This window comes from Oncorhynchus clarkii, chromosome 7, assembly GCF_045791955.1.
Source record: "Oncorhynchus clarkii lewisi isolate Uvic-CL-2024 chromosome 7, UVic_Ocla_1.0, whole genome shotgun sequence".
Lineage (NCBI taxonomy): Eukaryota > Metazoa > Chordata > Actinopteri > Salmoniformes > Salmonidae > Oncorhynchus > Oncorhynchus clarkii.
Window position 1 is genome coordinate 44611682 of NC_092153.1, and position 16816 is coordinate 44628497.

General features: G+C 42.1%; 1 protein-coding gene across 4 annotated transcripts in view; it reads left to right on the top strand.

Moving 5' to 3' along the window:
* Window positions 1-16816, top strand: part of LOC139413355 (semaphorin-3F-like) — a 97055-nt gene that overhangs the window by 53076 nt on the left and 27163 nt on the right. For all 4 annotated transcript variants that reach the window (XM_071160614.1, XM_071160616.1, XM_071160613.1 and 1 more), the window contains exons 3-5: window positions 10546-10706; window positions 11148-11210; window positions 12823-12942. In XM_071160614.1, coding sequence (XP_071016715.1) covers window positions 10546-10706; window positions 11148-11210; window positions 12823-12942 — 344 coding nt within the window. The remainder of the gene's footprint in view (window positions 1-10545; window positions 10707-11147; window positions 11211-12822; window positions 12943-16816) is intronic.

Genomic DNA, 16816 nt, shown 5'->3' on the forward strand with positions numbered 1-16816 from the left:
ACTTCCAAAGTTGTGGCAAAATGGTTTAAGGACAACATAGTCAAGCTATTGGAGTGGCCATCACAAAGCCCTGACCTCAATCCCAAAGACAATTTATGGGCAGAACTGAAAAAGCGTGTACCTGCAAGGAGGCCTTACAAACCTGACTCAGTTACACCAGCTCTGTCAGGAGGAATGGGCCAAAATTCACCCAACTTATTGTGGGAATCTTGTGGAAGGCTACCTGAAGCGTTTGACCCAAGTTATACATTTTAAAGGCAATGCTACCAAACACTAATTGAGTGTATGTAAACTTCTGACCCACTGGGAATGTGATGAAAGAAATAAAAGCTGAAATAAATCATTCTCTCTACTATTATTCTGACATTTCATATTCTTAAAATAAAGTGGTGATCATAACTAACGCCTGCTACATTAGGTTAGATTTACAAAGACTGTATAGACCACATGAGGGAGGAATGTGCACAACACAACGACGAGAGGGATATAGACAGTTTGTGAATATATATACCTTATCTACTTTGAAGAACTAGTAAAATTATTTAGTTAGACAGTTCTGCAGCATACTTAGTCAGGCAAGCCTAGCTAAATAGGATGACTAATGACAGTACAGTATGGGGAGCACAGAGACAGCGTTAGATGGTTTGGCTGGCTGGCTGCTACTGCCTGAGCAGGAATGAGATGATGACTTAAAAAATAATAAAGTATTCAAATAAAAACTAAATGTAAATATTGAATGATTTCAATATTAATTTCTTATTTTTCTATTGATGTCTATCCAATGTGGACCTGACAGAGACAATGGAATATTTTCTATGTTTTGGCTATTTCATGTTCCCTATTGCCTTTGGAATTGCCATTAAAAAGCTCTAAAATCATTTTAATGGGATTATTTCATAAGGCTTTTAATGTAGAAATGTTGTTTTTGAAACAAATCGAAAACCGTGTTTCTTTAAAAGAAAAATCAAACCGGATCCAAACCCAGCTCAAAAAGCACTAATCGCTCAGCAATAACAGGAAGTCACTGTGAGAAAGTTAACAACCGGTCGTAGACATGCAGGTATCTGGAGATGGACCATATCTGTGTAACTAAACTACACTGGATTCCCCACGGTTATGGTTATGGTGGCATCTTACACTGGTAGGACGAGGTCACATACTCCGATAACGCTCTTAGAGTATCGCTGTGGTTGTTTCAGAGGGTGTACCAGATAATTAACTGCCTCATCACATTTACTTTTACTGCTTTGTCCTGACACTTGGTAGTGAGGTGCAAATTCATTCACGCCCAACCGCTAAATATCACACTGCATTTCCAGAGTTAAACACAAGCTGGCTCATTAACAGCTGATTACCTCTTCCTGAAAAACTCTGATTACATACAAATCTCTCACATTATTTTAGTGGCTATGATGATTAGATTCATCTATTATTAGATGATAAATCAACCAAAACGCTGCATGCAGAATTTTCTCATATTTGTCCTTAATTCTAGTTGAAGCATGTTTACAGTAGAACCGTGAAGGAGAACCTTCTTGGCAGCATTAAGCTGCCACATCATGATTTTCTCTTACAGTTTGGACTAGACGGTGACAGAATGGCACAGTGAATGGTTGTAGCTCTGATCTCCAGATAGCAGAGCCTGAGCGCCGAGCCCATTCCCAGGTCCATCCTACCCCTGGCAGGCCTAAGCAACCACTGACATTTACTCTGCCTGAGAACAACTGAGCCTTTCTTATATCTACAGGGCTACAGGCAGCAGACACTTCCTAATTATGGCAGGGAGAGAAGAATAACACAGACGTTAATGAGAATGTCTGACTTTGACTTCCATAAGGTAATGGATGACGGGTAAATCTGTTAAACCTGTGGCACCGTTGCCTGGTTGACACATTACTGCACCTCGTAAAAATTGGACAGAACTGCCAACACGGCAGCTCATTCTGCCCTTCCTATTGGCGTTCGGTTTTTCCTTAGGTCCTAAATCTATAGGGGTTGAGATCCCGTCCACTGGTGTTGAAACGGAGTGGGCGTAAAGGAGTAGTGTCGACCACTTTGCCATTTTTCTTCACGACATTGACAGCTTTAAAAAATATTAGACCCCAGTTTCTGACATGCACATCCTTTCATGTGAGTGAGCATGCCACTTCTCCCGCCCCCCCCTCTTAAACACCCTCATTATCACTACTGCCACTCCAGTGTGTGTGAACTCACACACCTCGCCTCGCTCCAAGGAGCTGAAAACGGCCTCAGGCCTCTAGTAGTAGTAGTACAGGCTTGTGTTAGTGTATCCAAATCGCATTGTTTGTTTTTCAATAAATATGTCCCAGTGAATGAATATGGTTTAACTGGATGGACTGATGTTACTGCATGTATTCTAGCCTTAAAACTCACTACAATTCCACAAAGGAGAGACTGTCATATTTAAAAAGGAAACCACAGAACCTAGATGGCTCATGTCGTATAAAACCAGATATTTTTGCAATCCCTGCCCCTATCTTCAATCTGGCAGATTCCCATGTAACTATTCAGCCCCCCAACCCGGTTTCCCTCCACTCTGCCACCCTCCCCTTCCTCCAGGCCTCTGCAGAGACACAGGCAGTCTTCATGCAGCAACATGCCCTGTTCTGTCGTTCTTTGGCAGGGCCCACACTTTTAATTTACCCAATTCGAAACCAGAGAAACACTGTATGTAGCTGGGTGGAACACCCACATCAGGTTCATGTAGCTAATGTGAGCCGCACAGTTGGGTGCCAGAAGTCTTTTTTCCCCCTTTGTTATGTTTAACCATACAGTCAAACATTTTCCATTATTCAATCATTCGCCTCATTCATCTTGTAGATTTGCCAGAAAAGTAAATATACTCTTAAATCATGGTAGATGCGGTAATCTGTCCTTAATGAGAGGAAGTGCTCATGTTTCTAAGCCCACCACAAAACATGATTCATTAATACAGTCTAAATTATAAATCTACAATTTCTGGTTATTTTGGTTATTTGAGTGGATTGTGTATTTATATACTTAACAGAAATATAAACGCAACATGTAAAGTGTTGGTCCCATGTTTATTGAGATGAATACAAAGATCTCAGATATTTTTCATACGCACAAAAATATTATTTCTCTCATATTTTGTGCACAAATTTGATTACATCCCTGTTAGTGAGCATTCTTTTGCCAAGATAATCCATCCACCTGACAGGTGTGGCATATCAAGAAGCTGATTAAACAGCATGGTTATTACATAGGTGCACCTTGTACTGGGGACAATATAAGGCCATTCTAAAATGTGCAGTTTTGTCACAACGCAACGGCCACAGATGTCTCAAGTTTTGAGGAAGCATGCAATTCAAATCAAATTTTATTTGCCACATGCGCCGAATACAACAGGTGTAGGTAGACCTTACAGTGAAATGCTAACGTACAAGCCTTTATCAAACAATGCAGTTTTAAGAAAAATACCAACAAAAAAAATAAGAAATAAAATTAAAAAATAATTAAAGAGCAGCAGTAAAATAACAATAGTGGGTACCGGTACAGAGTCAATGTGTGGGGGCACCGGTTAGTCAAGGTAATTGAGGTAAAATGTACATATAGGTAGAGTTATTAAAGTGACTATGCATAGATAATAACAGAGAGTAGCAGCAGCATAAAAGAGGGTAGGGGAAGCTGTTTAGAAGCCTCTTGGACTTAGACTTGGTGCTACGGTACCGCTTGCCTTGTGGTAGCAGAGAGAACTTTCTATGACTAGGGTGGCTGGAATCTTTGACAATTTTTAGGGTCTTCCTCTGACACCGCCTGGTATAGAGGTCCTGGATGGCAGGAAACTTGGTCCCAGTGATGTACTGGGCCGTACGCACTACCCTCTGTAGTGCCTTGCGGTCAAAGGCCGAGCAGTTGTCATACCAGGCAGTGATGCAACCCGTCGGGATGCTCTCGATGGTGCAGCTGTAGAAACTTTTGATGATCTGTGGACCCATGCCAAATCTTTTCAGTCTCCTGAGGAGGAATAGGTTTAGTTGTGCCCTCTTCACAACTGTCTTGGTGTGCTTGGACCATGTTAGTTTGTTGGTGATGTGGATGCCAATCTGCTCCATTACAGCCCTGTCGATGAGAATGGGGCCGTGCTCGGTCCTCCTTTTCCTGTTGTCCACAATCATATCATTTGTCTTGATCACGTTGAGGGAGAGGTTGTTGTACTTGCACCACATGGTCAGGTCTCTGACCTCCTCCCTATTGACTGTCTCGTCATTGTCGGTGAGACATATGAGACACTGTTGTGTCATCGGCAAACTTAATAATGGTGTTGGAGTCGTGCCTGGCCGTACAGTCATGAGTGAACAGGGAGTACAGGAGGGGACTGAGCACGCGCCCCTGAGGGGCTCTGTGTTGAGGATCAGTGTAGCACATGTGTTGTTACCTACCCTTACCACCTGGGGGCGGGCCGTCAGGAAGTCCAACATCCAGTTGCAGAGTGAGGTGTTTAGTCCCAGGGTCCTTAGCTTAGTGATGAGCTTTGAGGGCTGTGAGCCGATTGGCATCCTGACTTCAGGAATGTCCAACGGAGCTGTTGCCAGAGAATGTAATGTTCATTTCTCAACCATTAGCAACCTCATATCGTTCTAGAGAATTTTCACTTCCAGCTTCTTCACCTGACACCAGCTGTCTGACACTAGCCACCCAGACAGCTGATGAAAACTGAGGATTGTTTCTGTCTGTAATAAAGCCCTTTTATGGGGGAAAACTCATTCTGATTGGCTGGGCCTGGCTCCCAAGTGGGTGGGCCTATGCCCTCCCAAGCCCACCCATGGCTGAGCCTCTGCCCAGTCATGTGAAATCCATAGATTAGTGCTTAATGTATTTATTTAAATGTACTAATTTCCTTTTATAAACTGTAACTCAGTAAAATTCGAAATTGTTGCATGTTGCGCATATATTTTTCTTCAGTATATTATATAAGACAGCTTTAACCTGTATAAAAATACAAAAACTGGAGATGTCCAGTTTTGCCAGGGAATCTCAAGAATATATGACCTTGAACTCAGCATTTTCATGCTCCAAAAAAAGAAAAAAGTAATCTAAACCCGTGGGCAATTAACTGAAGATGGTGAGTTATAGGTAACTGTCAAAATAAAGGAAACACCAACATAAAGTGTCTTAATAGGGCATTGGGCCACCACGAGCGGCCAGGACAGCTTTAATGCGCCTTTGCATAGATTCTACAAGTGTCTGGAACTCTATTCGATGGTTCTTCCATGAGAAATTCCATAATTTGTTGGTGGTAGAACATGCTGTCTCAGGCTCCACTCTAGAATCTCCCATAAGTGTTCAATTCGGGCGAGATCTGGTGACTGACACCCTCATTTACTCAAGTGTTTCCTTTATTTTGCCAGTTACCTGTATGTGGTAACATGCGCGCCTGCAGCCATGGGATCTCATTGTCAGTGGCCAAGTATTCTCTCAGGAGGACTGATCCTGTTTGACTGTGGGGCTTCTGAGTTCACCCTTTGATTTCTGCCTCCCTCCTTTAGCCACCAGAAACATGGATTGGCTCTCTGGCTCGTTTCTGTGTGATCCCAGAGGAAGTCCTTATGACTTACCCTGAACCATTAGAGATGGGGAAATCGAATCTGTGGCCATTTCACAACATAGTGAAGTGCACATATGCATTTGAACCTGTTGCTCCCTCTTAACATGTGTCAATGTGTCATGTGTGACCGTGAGCTTGAGTTTGGGCTGTATGGTGGCTGGCTCAGGAGTTAGGGACTTGGGGCATCGGCCAGAGAATAGGCTATTAAGAAACAGTGGGTTTGGGCTTCATCTTACATGACTCCAAGCTACATCCACTAACATAACCTTTTCTGCTAATAGAATGGGAAGCGGGCACCATCTAGAGATATCCAGACGGCGGGTAGAGGATTGTCCCTGTTCAGTAGACTAGAGAGAAAGGACAGGACCGCCACCAACGACTTTACTGACAATTCTCAGCTCAAGCTACAACGGGATCACCTTCCTCTCTGTGCACCATTACTCCTGGGAGTAACGTTCATTTCAGTGTGTGTGTTTGAGGGATCAGGAGTACACGGATCAGGTTCACTCACCAGCAACAGGAAGTCTAACTTTCCCCACTAATAGAGCCATTGCCATTCAACTGGGGGAACTTGTCCACTCCCGAAACAAAGCCCCCCTCTGTCCTACAGGCCCCCCAGAGAGAGCTAAAACCCCACACGCAGTAATGGACTACTTTAAGAGCTGATCTGCCTCTAATATATACGCTCTTATGTTGCTCCAGTTCTCCAAAACTCCAAGTCTGTGTGGTGAAAATGGCGTCCTGCCCTAATGCGGATGACTCACAGAGCTCAGAGGAGTTCAGGTTTTGAGCCTCTTCCTGTACTAAAACTCCCCTTCCTGCTGCTTCACTCCCTCTACTGTTGGGGATCATGCACCTGTCCTGTAATATAGAGAGAACCAGCACTTTTTTGGAATAGGCCTTAGATTGGCTATATACATGGTAGTCTTGAATGAAGTAAGAAAAATTAAGAAAAATAATCATGTGGAGTCAACCAAATCTCTCATTCTGCTTGTCAAATGGTTTGACAGCAAATGAAGTAGCCTGGTTAAAAATCACCATCCGTCTTGATCATGCACGTTTTCCCCTCTGTCGTTGTGTGCCTTAGCTTGCTGATGGTGTCTCAGTGTTTGTCCAGTCCCTCTCCAGGCCTCCTGGACTTGTTTCCACAGGTGGCCTGACCTCTTAGGCAGGGTGGCGTAGCTGAGCCCAGTCTCCCGCCATTATGATCCCTGGATCAACATTTAATATGAGCACACTGCCCAGTGCTTCTGTCTGTCTGAGCAGAGGGTCGAGCAGGGGATAGGAGGGGAGAGGAGAGCAGGGGATAATGTACAGTAGCTGGCAGACTTTTCCTTTCAGATTTCCAGATTTTCCTTGTGTATTTACCCCCAACGAGACCCAACGAAAGTTCAATTTCTCTGACTGATACGACAAGAAACCTAAGTGGCATGTTGGGTTTACAATGAGCTCAATGCCAAATCACCGGGAAAATGGCCTCTAATGCTAGTATAGGAACAGTAGTTTCCTCTTAGTAATGCTTTAATAGCAGTGCCACAGGAGCATTAAGGAACAGATGGAATATGATTTTCTACGCAGCCTAGTAAACGTTCTGTATTTGTTTAGAGAACGTTCTTTCACTAACAAGGGGAGGGAGGGAGTTATTATCTAAATATGTATATCTAATGCATAACAGTATTATTACCTAAATATGCATAGCTAATGTATGACAATATTATATAAATATGTATATCTAATGCACAACAGTATTATTATCTAAATATGTATATCTAATGCACAACAGTATTATTATCTAAATATGTATATTTAATGCATAACAGTATTATTATGTAGATATGCATAGCTAATGTATAACAATATCATCCAAATATGAATATCTAATCTGTAACAGTATTATTATCTAAATATGCATATCTAATTTATAACAATATTATCTAAATATGCATATCTAATGCATAACAGTATTTATTTCAAGTGTTATGGATGTTTAAGGTTTTTGGTTTGTGGAAAATTAACATATGGCTAGCTAGCTATAGATGTTTAAAAGGGTCATATGTTTGGTTTGTCACCACGCTTTAGTGTACATTATGACTCCAATTATCCGTCCGTTGTCAGATGATTATGGGCTTCGATTACATATGTTTTGGAGCTGGATACGGACTCTATAGAGTCTATAGTTGCTCTGTAGTGCTTTGACTCCCTCCTCACCAAACAGATGGTTACATTCAGCTACTCTCTGAAAACAAACATACGCTGAGGAGTTGCTGACAAACTGGTTCAGAAAGGGCTTAAACTGGCCCCTGGAGTGTGTGTGTGTGTCTGTCTGTCTGTCTGTCTGTCTGTCTGTCTGTCTGTCTGTCTCTGTCTGTCTCTGTCTGTCTCTGTCTGTCTGTCTCTGTCTGTCTGTCTCTGTCTGTCTGTCTCTGTCTGTCTGTCTCTGTCTGTCTGTCTGTCTGTCTGTCTGTCTGTCTGTCTGTCTGTCTGTGTCTGCAAGCAAGTGTGTGTGTGTGTACATGTGCAAGTGTGTATGTGCATGTGTGTTAAACTTCACATCCAGTAGCACACAGCCAATGATATACAGAGGGGTGTAGTTTGGGGACTCATCATTCAACCCAACTCTCAAACACAAATAATCACGGGGTGAGACCACATGTCGCAGCTCTTATGCATAGGGCCTCGACAGCTGTCAATCACACAGATGACCTATAAACAGACCCTTGGCAGACACTCTTATTTAATCAAACTGTACAAATATAGCAAATCGAATGCTATGAATCGTTGATTATTGACGTAACCCAGAGTTAAATTTAGATACGGTATGGAAGACTGGTACTATCAGATTCCATGGTAAGTATGTTGAGAAACGTCTGTGGATGGAGTTTATTTAAAGGTCCTGTGGTTTAATGGGGGACATGGGGATGGCTTTCGTCTTGTCTTGGTATTCAGATAACTTCCTGAGAGACAGCCAGACAACCAGATAGGAATGTATTTTTCACCCTGTTCAAACAGGGATTGAATATAAACCAGCACACACCTTCTTTGGCTTTATGGAGGCATGTGTTTTTCCCAGAGTAGGGTGACCAGTTTAGAAACAGGTCCTGCATAAACATGGATATTAATGAACTTATTTTTTACCCTTTTGCTATATCAGAAGGATTTGTTATTTGAAACTATGTTGTGCAGGTTTTGACTTTGAAGCTACAACAGGAGCATTTGAAGCTGTGATACAACAGGAGCATTTGAAGCTGTGATACAACAGGACCATTTGAAGCTGTGATACAACAGGACCATTTGAAGCTGTGATACAACAGGACCATTTGAAGCTGTGATACAACAGGACCATTTGAAGCTGTGATACAACAGGAGCATTTGAAGCTGGGATACAACAGGAACATTTGAAGCTGTGATACAACAGGACCATTTGAAGCTGGGATACAACAGGACCATTTGAAGCTGTGATACAACAGGACCATTTGAAGCTGTGATACAACAGGACCATTTGAAGCTGTGATACAACAGGACCATTTGAAGCTGTGATACAACAGGAGCATTTGAAGCTGGGATACAACAGGACCATTTGAAGCTGTGATACAACAGGACCATTTGAAGCTGGGATACAACAGGACCATTTGAAGCTGTGATACAACAGGACCATTTGAAGCTGTGATACAACAGGACCATTTGAAGCTGGGATACAACAGGGCCATTTGAAGCTGTGATACAACAGGACCATTTGAAGCTGTGATACAACAGGAGCATTTGAAGCTGTGATACAACAGGACCATTTGAAGCTGTGATACAACAGGACCATTTGAAGCTGTGATACAACAGGACCATTTGAAGCTGTGATACAACAGGACCATTTGAAGCTGTGATACAACAGGACCATTTGAAGCTGTGATACAACAGGACCATTTGAAGCTATGATACAACAGGGCCATTTGAAGCTGTGATACAACAGGACCATTTGAAGCTGTGATACAACAGGACCATTTGAAGCTGTGATACAACAGGACCATTTGAAGCTGTGATACAACAGGACCATTTGAAGCTGTGATGCAACAGGACCATTTGAAGCTGTGATACAACAGGACCATTTGAAGCTGTGATACAACAGGACCATTTGAAGCTGTGATACAACAGGACCATTTTATTTTAAGTTGATCCTCTGATTATGTGCAGACATACCTTAGTTCTGATATATAGTATGTAAACAGTAAAATTAGATCTACATCCTTCCTATCAGTCATCTACTATTTTTCCCTGACCACAATTTAACCACTAAAATTACCATAGTTGTGGCATTGTGGAGATGTTGTTTTTTGGTGGACTCCTAAATGAGTTCAGTAGAAGCTTATTGAGTAAAACCGCAATGTTTGTCAAGCAGCAGTATATGATTGCCACCCTGCTAAGCCCTACACTGTAGGGTCCCATTGATTGTTTGTCTTTGGTGTCGGGCCCGAGCAGCGGAGAGACAGTGGGCCTCTCAAACAGCACTGCCCTGTCTGTACATGGCTGCTGAACCGTGGAGAACGTATCAAACAAACACTCAAGTCTCACAGGGAAGGGTCTATAGGAAGGGTCCTGTTACTCTTGACACAGGAATGTCTGTCAACTGCATTCTTAATGTAGCCGCAGAAGACCCACTCAGACCTTCAGATGACCAGAGAAAAGCATCCTTGGCAGATGTCCATGCCGGTATTTAACAGAGATATGGAGGAAAGACAGTATTGAGATGGCAACACAATGAGACGCTGTCTAGCACTTGTCACTGACCGACTGTATTGGGTTTCAACAGTGTTGATAAAAAACATCTCATAACCCCACATGGGTATGCAGGACAGGGGTGGAATGTCTCAGTTGAGCCTGCATGTGTGTGTTAATCTGTTTGTGTACAGCAGCTGTCTTTCCCTAATGGATATTTTGCTCTCTTGTTCCCCCTCTCCTCTCTGCAGAGCTGAGGTCCACCGGCACTGCCCAACACTTTGCCTACCTGCTCAACACGTCTGACTACCGTATCCTGCGTATGGACGAGGACCACGACCGCATGTACGTTGGCAGTAAGGACTACATCCTGTCCCTGGACCTGCATGACATCAACAAGGAGCCGCTCATTGTAAGACCTTACAGTCACTAACCCTGTATCTCTTCACCTTCCCTTACCTACTCTCACCTCTTCTCCCCTCACCCTTCTCCCCTCACCTCTCCTCCCCCCTCTCCCCTCTCTCATCTCCAGAGCTCTATGATCCGGGGTGAGGCTAACCCTTTGCCTCAGCTCTCAAAAACGGCTCCCGAGGGTCATATGTCTCATTTCGCTGCCCTGTGTCTGACATTTTGATTAGCTCGCCTACAGTTTGTATTGGACTGCACTATTTTCTGGAGACAGGGGTTGTAAAACACTGTAAAAACAAAATCTGGATATGACCATTCCAAGGGGGCTAATAGTACCCTGTGGCAGGTTTAGCCCCACATCTATAAAGTCCAGTGATGTTGAACGGGTTGTGCGATGTGTTGGGTTATTGCTATAAAATGACCTTTGTTCCCCCCCTGCCTTCAGCTCCACTGGCCTGTCTCTCAGCAGAGGAAGACTGAGTGTGTTCTAAGTGGGAAGGACACCAATGTAAGTATTTCTGTTGACTCTCGATCTCCACACAACTAATTCAGGATTTATGTTTCAGATCAGGTGACTTGTGCCACCTGTAATATGTAGTAATGTATTTTCTATATTTATCTAACTATAAAGTGTCCATATATATATATATATATATATATATATATATATATATATATATATATATATATATATATATATATATATATATATATATATACAGTGCCTTGCGAAAGTATTCGGCCCCCTTGAACTTTGCGACCTTTTGCCACATTTCAGGCTTCAAACATAAAGATATAAAACTGTATTTTTTTGTGAAGAATCAACAACAAGTGGGACACAATCATGAAGTGGAACGACATTTATTGGATATTTCAAACTTTTTTAACAAATCAAAAACTGAAAAATTGGGCGTGCAAAATTATTATGACAAAATTAATGACAAAATTAACTATGACAGACAAAATGAGAAAAAAAAATCCAGAAAATCACATTGTAGGATTTTTTATGAATTTATTTCCAAATTATGGTTTAAAATAAGTATTTGGCCACCTACAAACAAGCCAGATTTCTGGCTCTCACAGACCTGTAACTTCTTATTTAAGAGGCTCCTCTGTCCTCCACTCATTACCTGTATTAATGGCACCTGTTTGAACTTGTTATCAGTATAAAAGACACCTGTCCACAACCTCAAACAGTCACACTCCAAACTCCACTATGGCCAAGACCAAAGAGCTGTCAAAGGACACCAGAAACAAAATTGTTCCACCAAGGCAATTATACATAGGCAAGATCCCACAACACAAATGAGGAAAATGACTACCTAAATATGATCCCCAATCAGAGACCACGATAAACAGCTGTCTCTGATTGGGAACCATTTCAGGCCAACATAGATATACAAAAACCCCTAGACATACAAAAACCCTAGACATACAAAAACTAGAGTACCCACCCTAGTCACACACTGACCTAACCAAAATATATAGAAAAACAGAGATATTTAAGGTCAGGGCGTGACACTTTAAGACATGAAGGTCCGTCAATACGGAACATTTCAAGAACTTAGAAAGTTTCTTCAAGCGCAGTCGCAAAAACCATCAAGCGCTATTATGAAGCCCAGTTGAAGGGCATATTTTCTTCCTTTATTTAACTAGGCACGTCAGTTAAGAACACATTCTTATTTTCAATGACAGCCTAGGAACAATGGGTTAACTACCTTGTTCAGGTGAAGAATGACAGATTTTTACCTTGTCAGCTCAGGGATTTGATCTTGCAACCTTTCGGTTACTAGTCCAATGCTCTAAACACTAGGCTACCTGCCGCCCCATATACCTACGGGGATTTAATTTGGCCCTGTAAAATCCTGGTTCCGCTCTGTCTGGACAAACAGACAGGGCAGGACTGGCACCAACTAGTCTCACTCTTCCCCATCTGCCAGTGTAGGGTGTGGATAAACAGATTATACTGGCATTATACTGGCACACTGGCATGTTAATATATTGACATTTCCATTGATGTTAAAGATAATTGCCTCTTGTAATATGCTTTATTTTGTATATAGGTATTATCATACATGTTGATAATCCATTCATGTCTGTCTATGTTTGTTCCCATGCAGGGCGAGTGTGGGAACTTCATCCGTCTGATTGAGCCATGGAACAGGACCCACTTGTATGTCTGTGGTACTGGGGCCTACAACCCCATCTGCACCTACGTCAACCGTGGACGCAAACCGCAGGTTAGAGCTCCACACCTTAGTGAATACATTGAGTCTGTGTTCACATAATGAAGAGGTGAGGGAGCATATGGCTCTGTCTGTAAAATCAAATCAAATGTATATTCATCACATGCTGTGTAAACAGCAGGTGTAGACTGTGAAATGCTGACTTATGGGCCCTTTTTCAGCAATGCAGAGTTAAAGATCAAAATGTCATACAAAATTGAAATAGTGACACGAGGAAAACAGTTGACGTCGGAAGTTTACATAGACCTCAGCCAAATACATTTAAACTCAGTTTTTCACAATTCCTAACATTTAATCCGAGTACAAATTCCCTGTTTTAGGTCAGTTAGGATCACCACTTTATTTTAAGAATGTGACATGTCACAATAATAGTAGAGAGAGTGATTTATTTCAGCTTGTATTCCTTTCATCACGTTCCCAGTGGTTCAGAAGTTTACATACACTCAATCTGCCCACAAATTTTCTATAGGATTGAGGTCAGGGCTTTGTGATGGCCACTCCACTACCTTGACTTTGCTGTCCTTAAGCATTTTGCCACAACTTTGGAAGTGTGCTTGGGGTCATTGTCCATTTGGAAGACCCACGCTTTCACTTCCTGACTGATGTCTTGAGATGTTGCTTCAATATGTCCACATAATTTTCCTACCTCATGATGCCATCTATTTTGTGAATTGCACCAGTCCCTCTTGCAGCAAAGCACTCCCACAACATGATGCTGCCACCCCCGTGCTTCACGGTTGGGATGGTGTTCTTTGACTTGCAAGCCTCCCCCTTTTCCTCCAAACATAACAATTGTCATTATGGCCAAACAGTTCTATTTTTGTTTCATCAGACCAGAGGACATTCATCCAAAAGTATGATCTTTGTCCCCATGTACAGTTGCAAACTCTTTTTTATGGCGGTTTTGGAGCAGTGGCTTCTTCCTTTCTGAGCAGCCTTTCAGGTTATGAAGATATAGGACTAATTTTATTGTGGATATAGATACTTTTGTACTTGTGTTCTCCAGCATCTTCACAAGGTCCTTTGCTGTTGTTCTGGGATTGATTTGAACTTTTCGCACCAGAGTACGTTCATCTCTAGGAGACAGAACGCATCTCCTTCCTGAAATTGCTCCGAAAGATGAACAAGACTTGTGGAGGTCTACAAAATCAGGCTGATTTCTTTTGATTTTCCCACGTGGTCAAGCAGAGGCACTGAGTTTGAAGGTAGGCCTTGAAATACATCCACAGGTACACCTCCAATTGACTCAAGTGATATCAATTAGCCTTTCAGAAGCTTCTAGAGCCGTGACTTAATTTTCTGGAATTTCTGGAAAGCTGTTTAAAGGCACAGTCAACTTAGTGTATGTAAACTTCTGACCCACTGGAATTGTGATACAGGGAAGTATAAAGTATAAAAATGACTTGTGTCATGCACAAAGTAGATGTCCTAACCGACTTGCCAAAACTATAGTTTGTTTTAACAAAAAAATGGTGGAGTGGTTGAAAACAAGTTTTAATGACTCCAACCCAAGTGTATGTAAACTTCCCGACTTCAACTGTATATTGTGAATAACAGTTCCTCTCTCAACGCGAAACATCTTTCAAACACTCGCCCTCGATAACCACCAAGCCTTGGTATGAACTAAATCGTTGTCATTCTCTGATCCCACATCTCCACATAGTTTTGCAAACTGGCGTGAGCACAGTGAGTGTGGTTTGATGTAAGTTACAATTTAAGTTATCTGCTACAGTATATTTCCTAGTTCTGTGCTCAGATCTTTTGCCACTAGTTGCTCTCGGTGTATCATACAATGCATCCATTGGTCAGAGGAAGACATACATATTCATAACTAGAGTGCAGAGGCCTGCCCACCATCCCACCGTAGATGGAGCCACATCTGTGTAAAAGCCCACCATTCGATCCCATAGAATCTGTTTTTCGTCAACATAGCACACTGAACATCCCGTGCCATTTAATGCTCGGGAATCGTGAGACAGAACTATATGTCTTCGTGAATAGCATCCCCCGACTTATATATCGAACAAAACTCAATGCCACCGGGGTCTGACAATCTGGATGGAAAATTACTGAAGATAATAGCAGATGATTTTGCCACTCCTATTTGCCACATCTTCAATTTAAACCTACTAGAGAGCATGTGCCCTCAGGCCTGGAGGGAAGCTAAAGTCCTTCTGCTACCCAAGAATAGTAAATCCCCCTTTACTGGCTCAAATAGCTGACCAGTCAGCCTGTTACCAAACCTTAGTAAACTTCTGTGTTTGAGCAGATACAATGCTATTTCACAGTAAACAAATTGACAACAGAATTTCAGCATGCTTATAGGGAAGGACACTCAACAGGCACAGCACATACACAAATAACTGATGGTTGGCGGAGAGAAATTGAGGATAAAAGCATTGTGGGGGATGTCTTGTTAGACTTCAGTGCAGCTTTTGAAATTATCGATCATAGTCTGCTTCTGGAAAAACTTGTGGATAAAGAGTTATTTGTCTAACAGAACACAGAGGGTGTTCTTTAATATAAGCCTCTCAAATATAATCCAGTTAGAACCAGGAATTCCCCAAGGTAGCTTTTTAGGCCCATTGCTTTTTTCCATTTTTACTAACAACATGCCACTAACTTTGAGTAAAGCCAGTTTGTCTATGTATGTGGATGACTCAACACTATTCATGTCAGCTACAACAGTGACTGAAATGACTGTAACACACAAAGAGCTGCAGTTAGTTTCAGATTGGGTGGCAAGTAATAAGTTTCCCTAAATATTTCGAAAACTAAAAGCATTGTATTTGGAACAAAACACTCACTAAACCCTAAACCTCAACTAAATCTTGTAATAAATAATGTGGAAATTGAGCAAGTTGAGATGACTAAACTGCTTGGAGTAACCCTAGATTGTAAACAGTTATGGTCAAAACATATTGATGCAGTAGTAGCTAAGATGGGGAGAAGTCTGTCTATAATAAAGCGATGCTCTGCCTTCTTAACAACACTATCAACAAGGCAGGTCCTACAGGCCCTAGTTTTGTCGCACCTTGACTTCTGTTCAGTTGTGTGGTCAGGTGCCACAAAAAAAGGATTAGGAAAATTGCAATTGGGCAGCACAGCTGGCCCTTGGATGTACACAGAGAGCTAATATTAATAATATGCATGTCATTCTCTTCTGGTTTATAGTGGAGGAATAGATTGGACTTCATCACTACTTTTATTTATGAGAGGTATTGACATGTTGAATGCACCGAGCCGTCTGTCTAAACTACTGGCACACAGCTCGGACACCCATGCATACTAGAGGTCGACCTCGAATGCCTACCCCACAAGACAAGACATGCCACCAGAGGTCTCTTCACAGTCCCCAAGTCCAGAAACAGCCTATGGGAGGAGCACAGTACAACATAGAGCCCTGACTACATGGAACTCTATTCCACATCAGGGAACTGATGCAAACAGCAAAGTTAGATAAAAAAAAAATAGATAAAAAAACACCTTATGGAACAGCGGGGACTGTGAAGCAACACAAACATTGGCACACACACACACACACACACACACACACACACACACACACACACACACACACACACACACACACACACACAAATTTAGTAATGTAGATATGTGGTAGTGGTGGAGTAGGGGCCTGAGGGCACACAGTGTGTTGTGCAATCTGGGAATGTGTTGTAATGTTTTTAAAATTGTATAAACTGCCTTAATGTTGCTGGACCCCAGGAAGAGCAGGTGCCTCTTTGGCAGCAGCTAATGGAGATCCATAGTAAACACAAATACAAATGCATGGGCATCTCGGCCCTCACAGCTAACGTCCATTTGGAGAGCATAAGCTGGGGAGTTTGAGTTGTTCAGTCAGTTT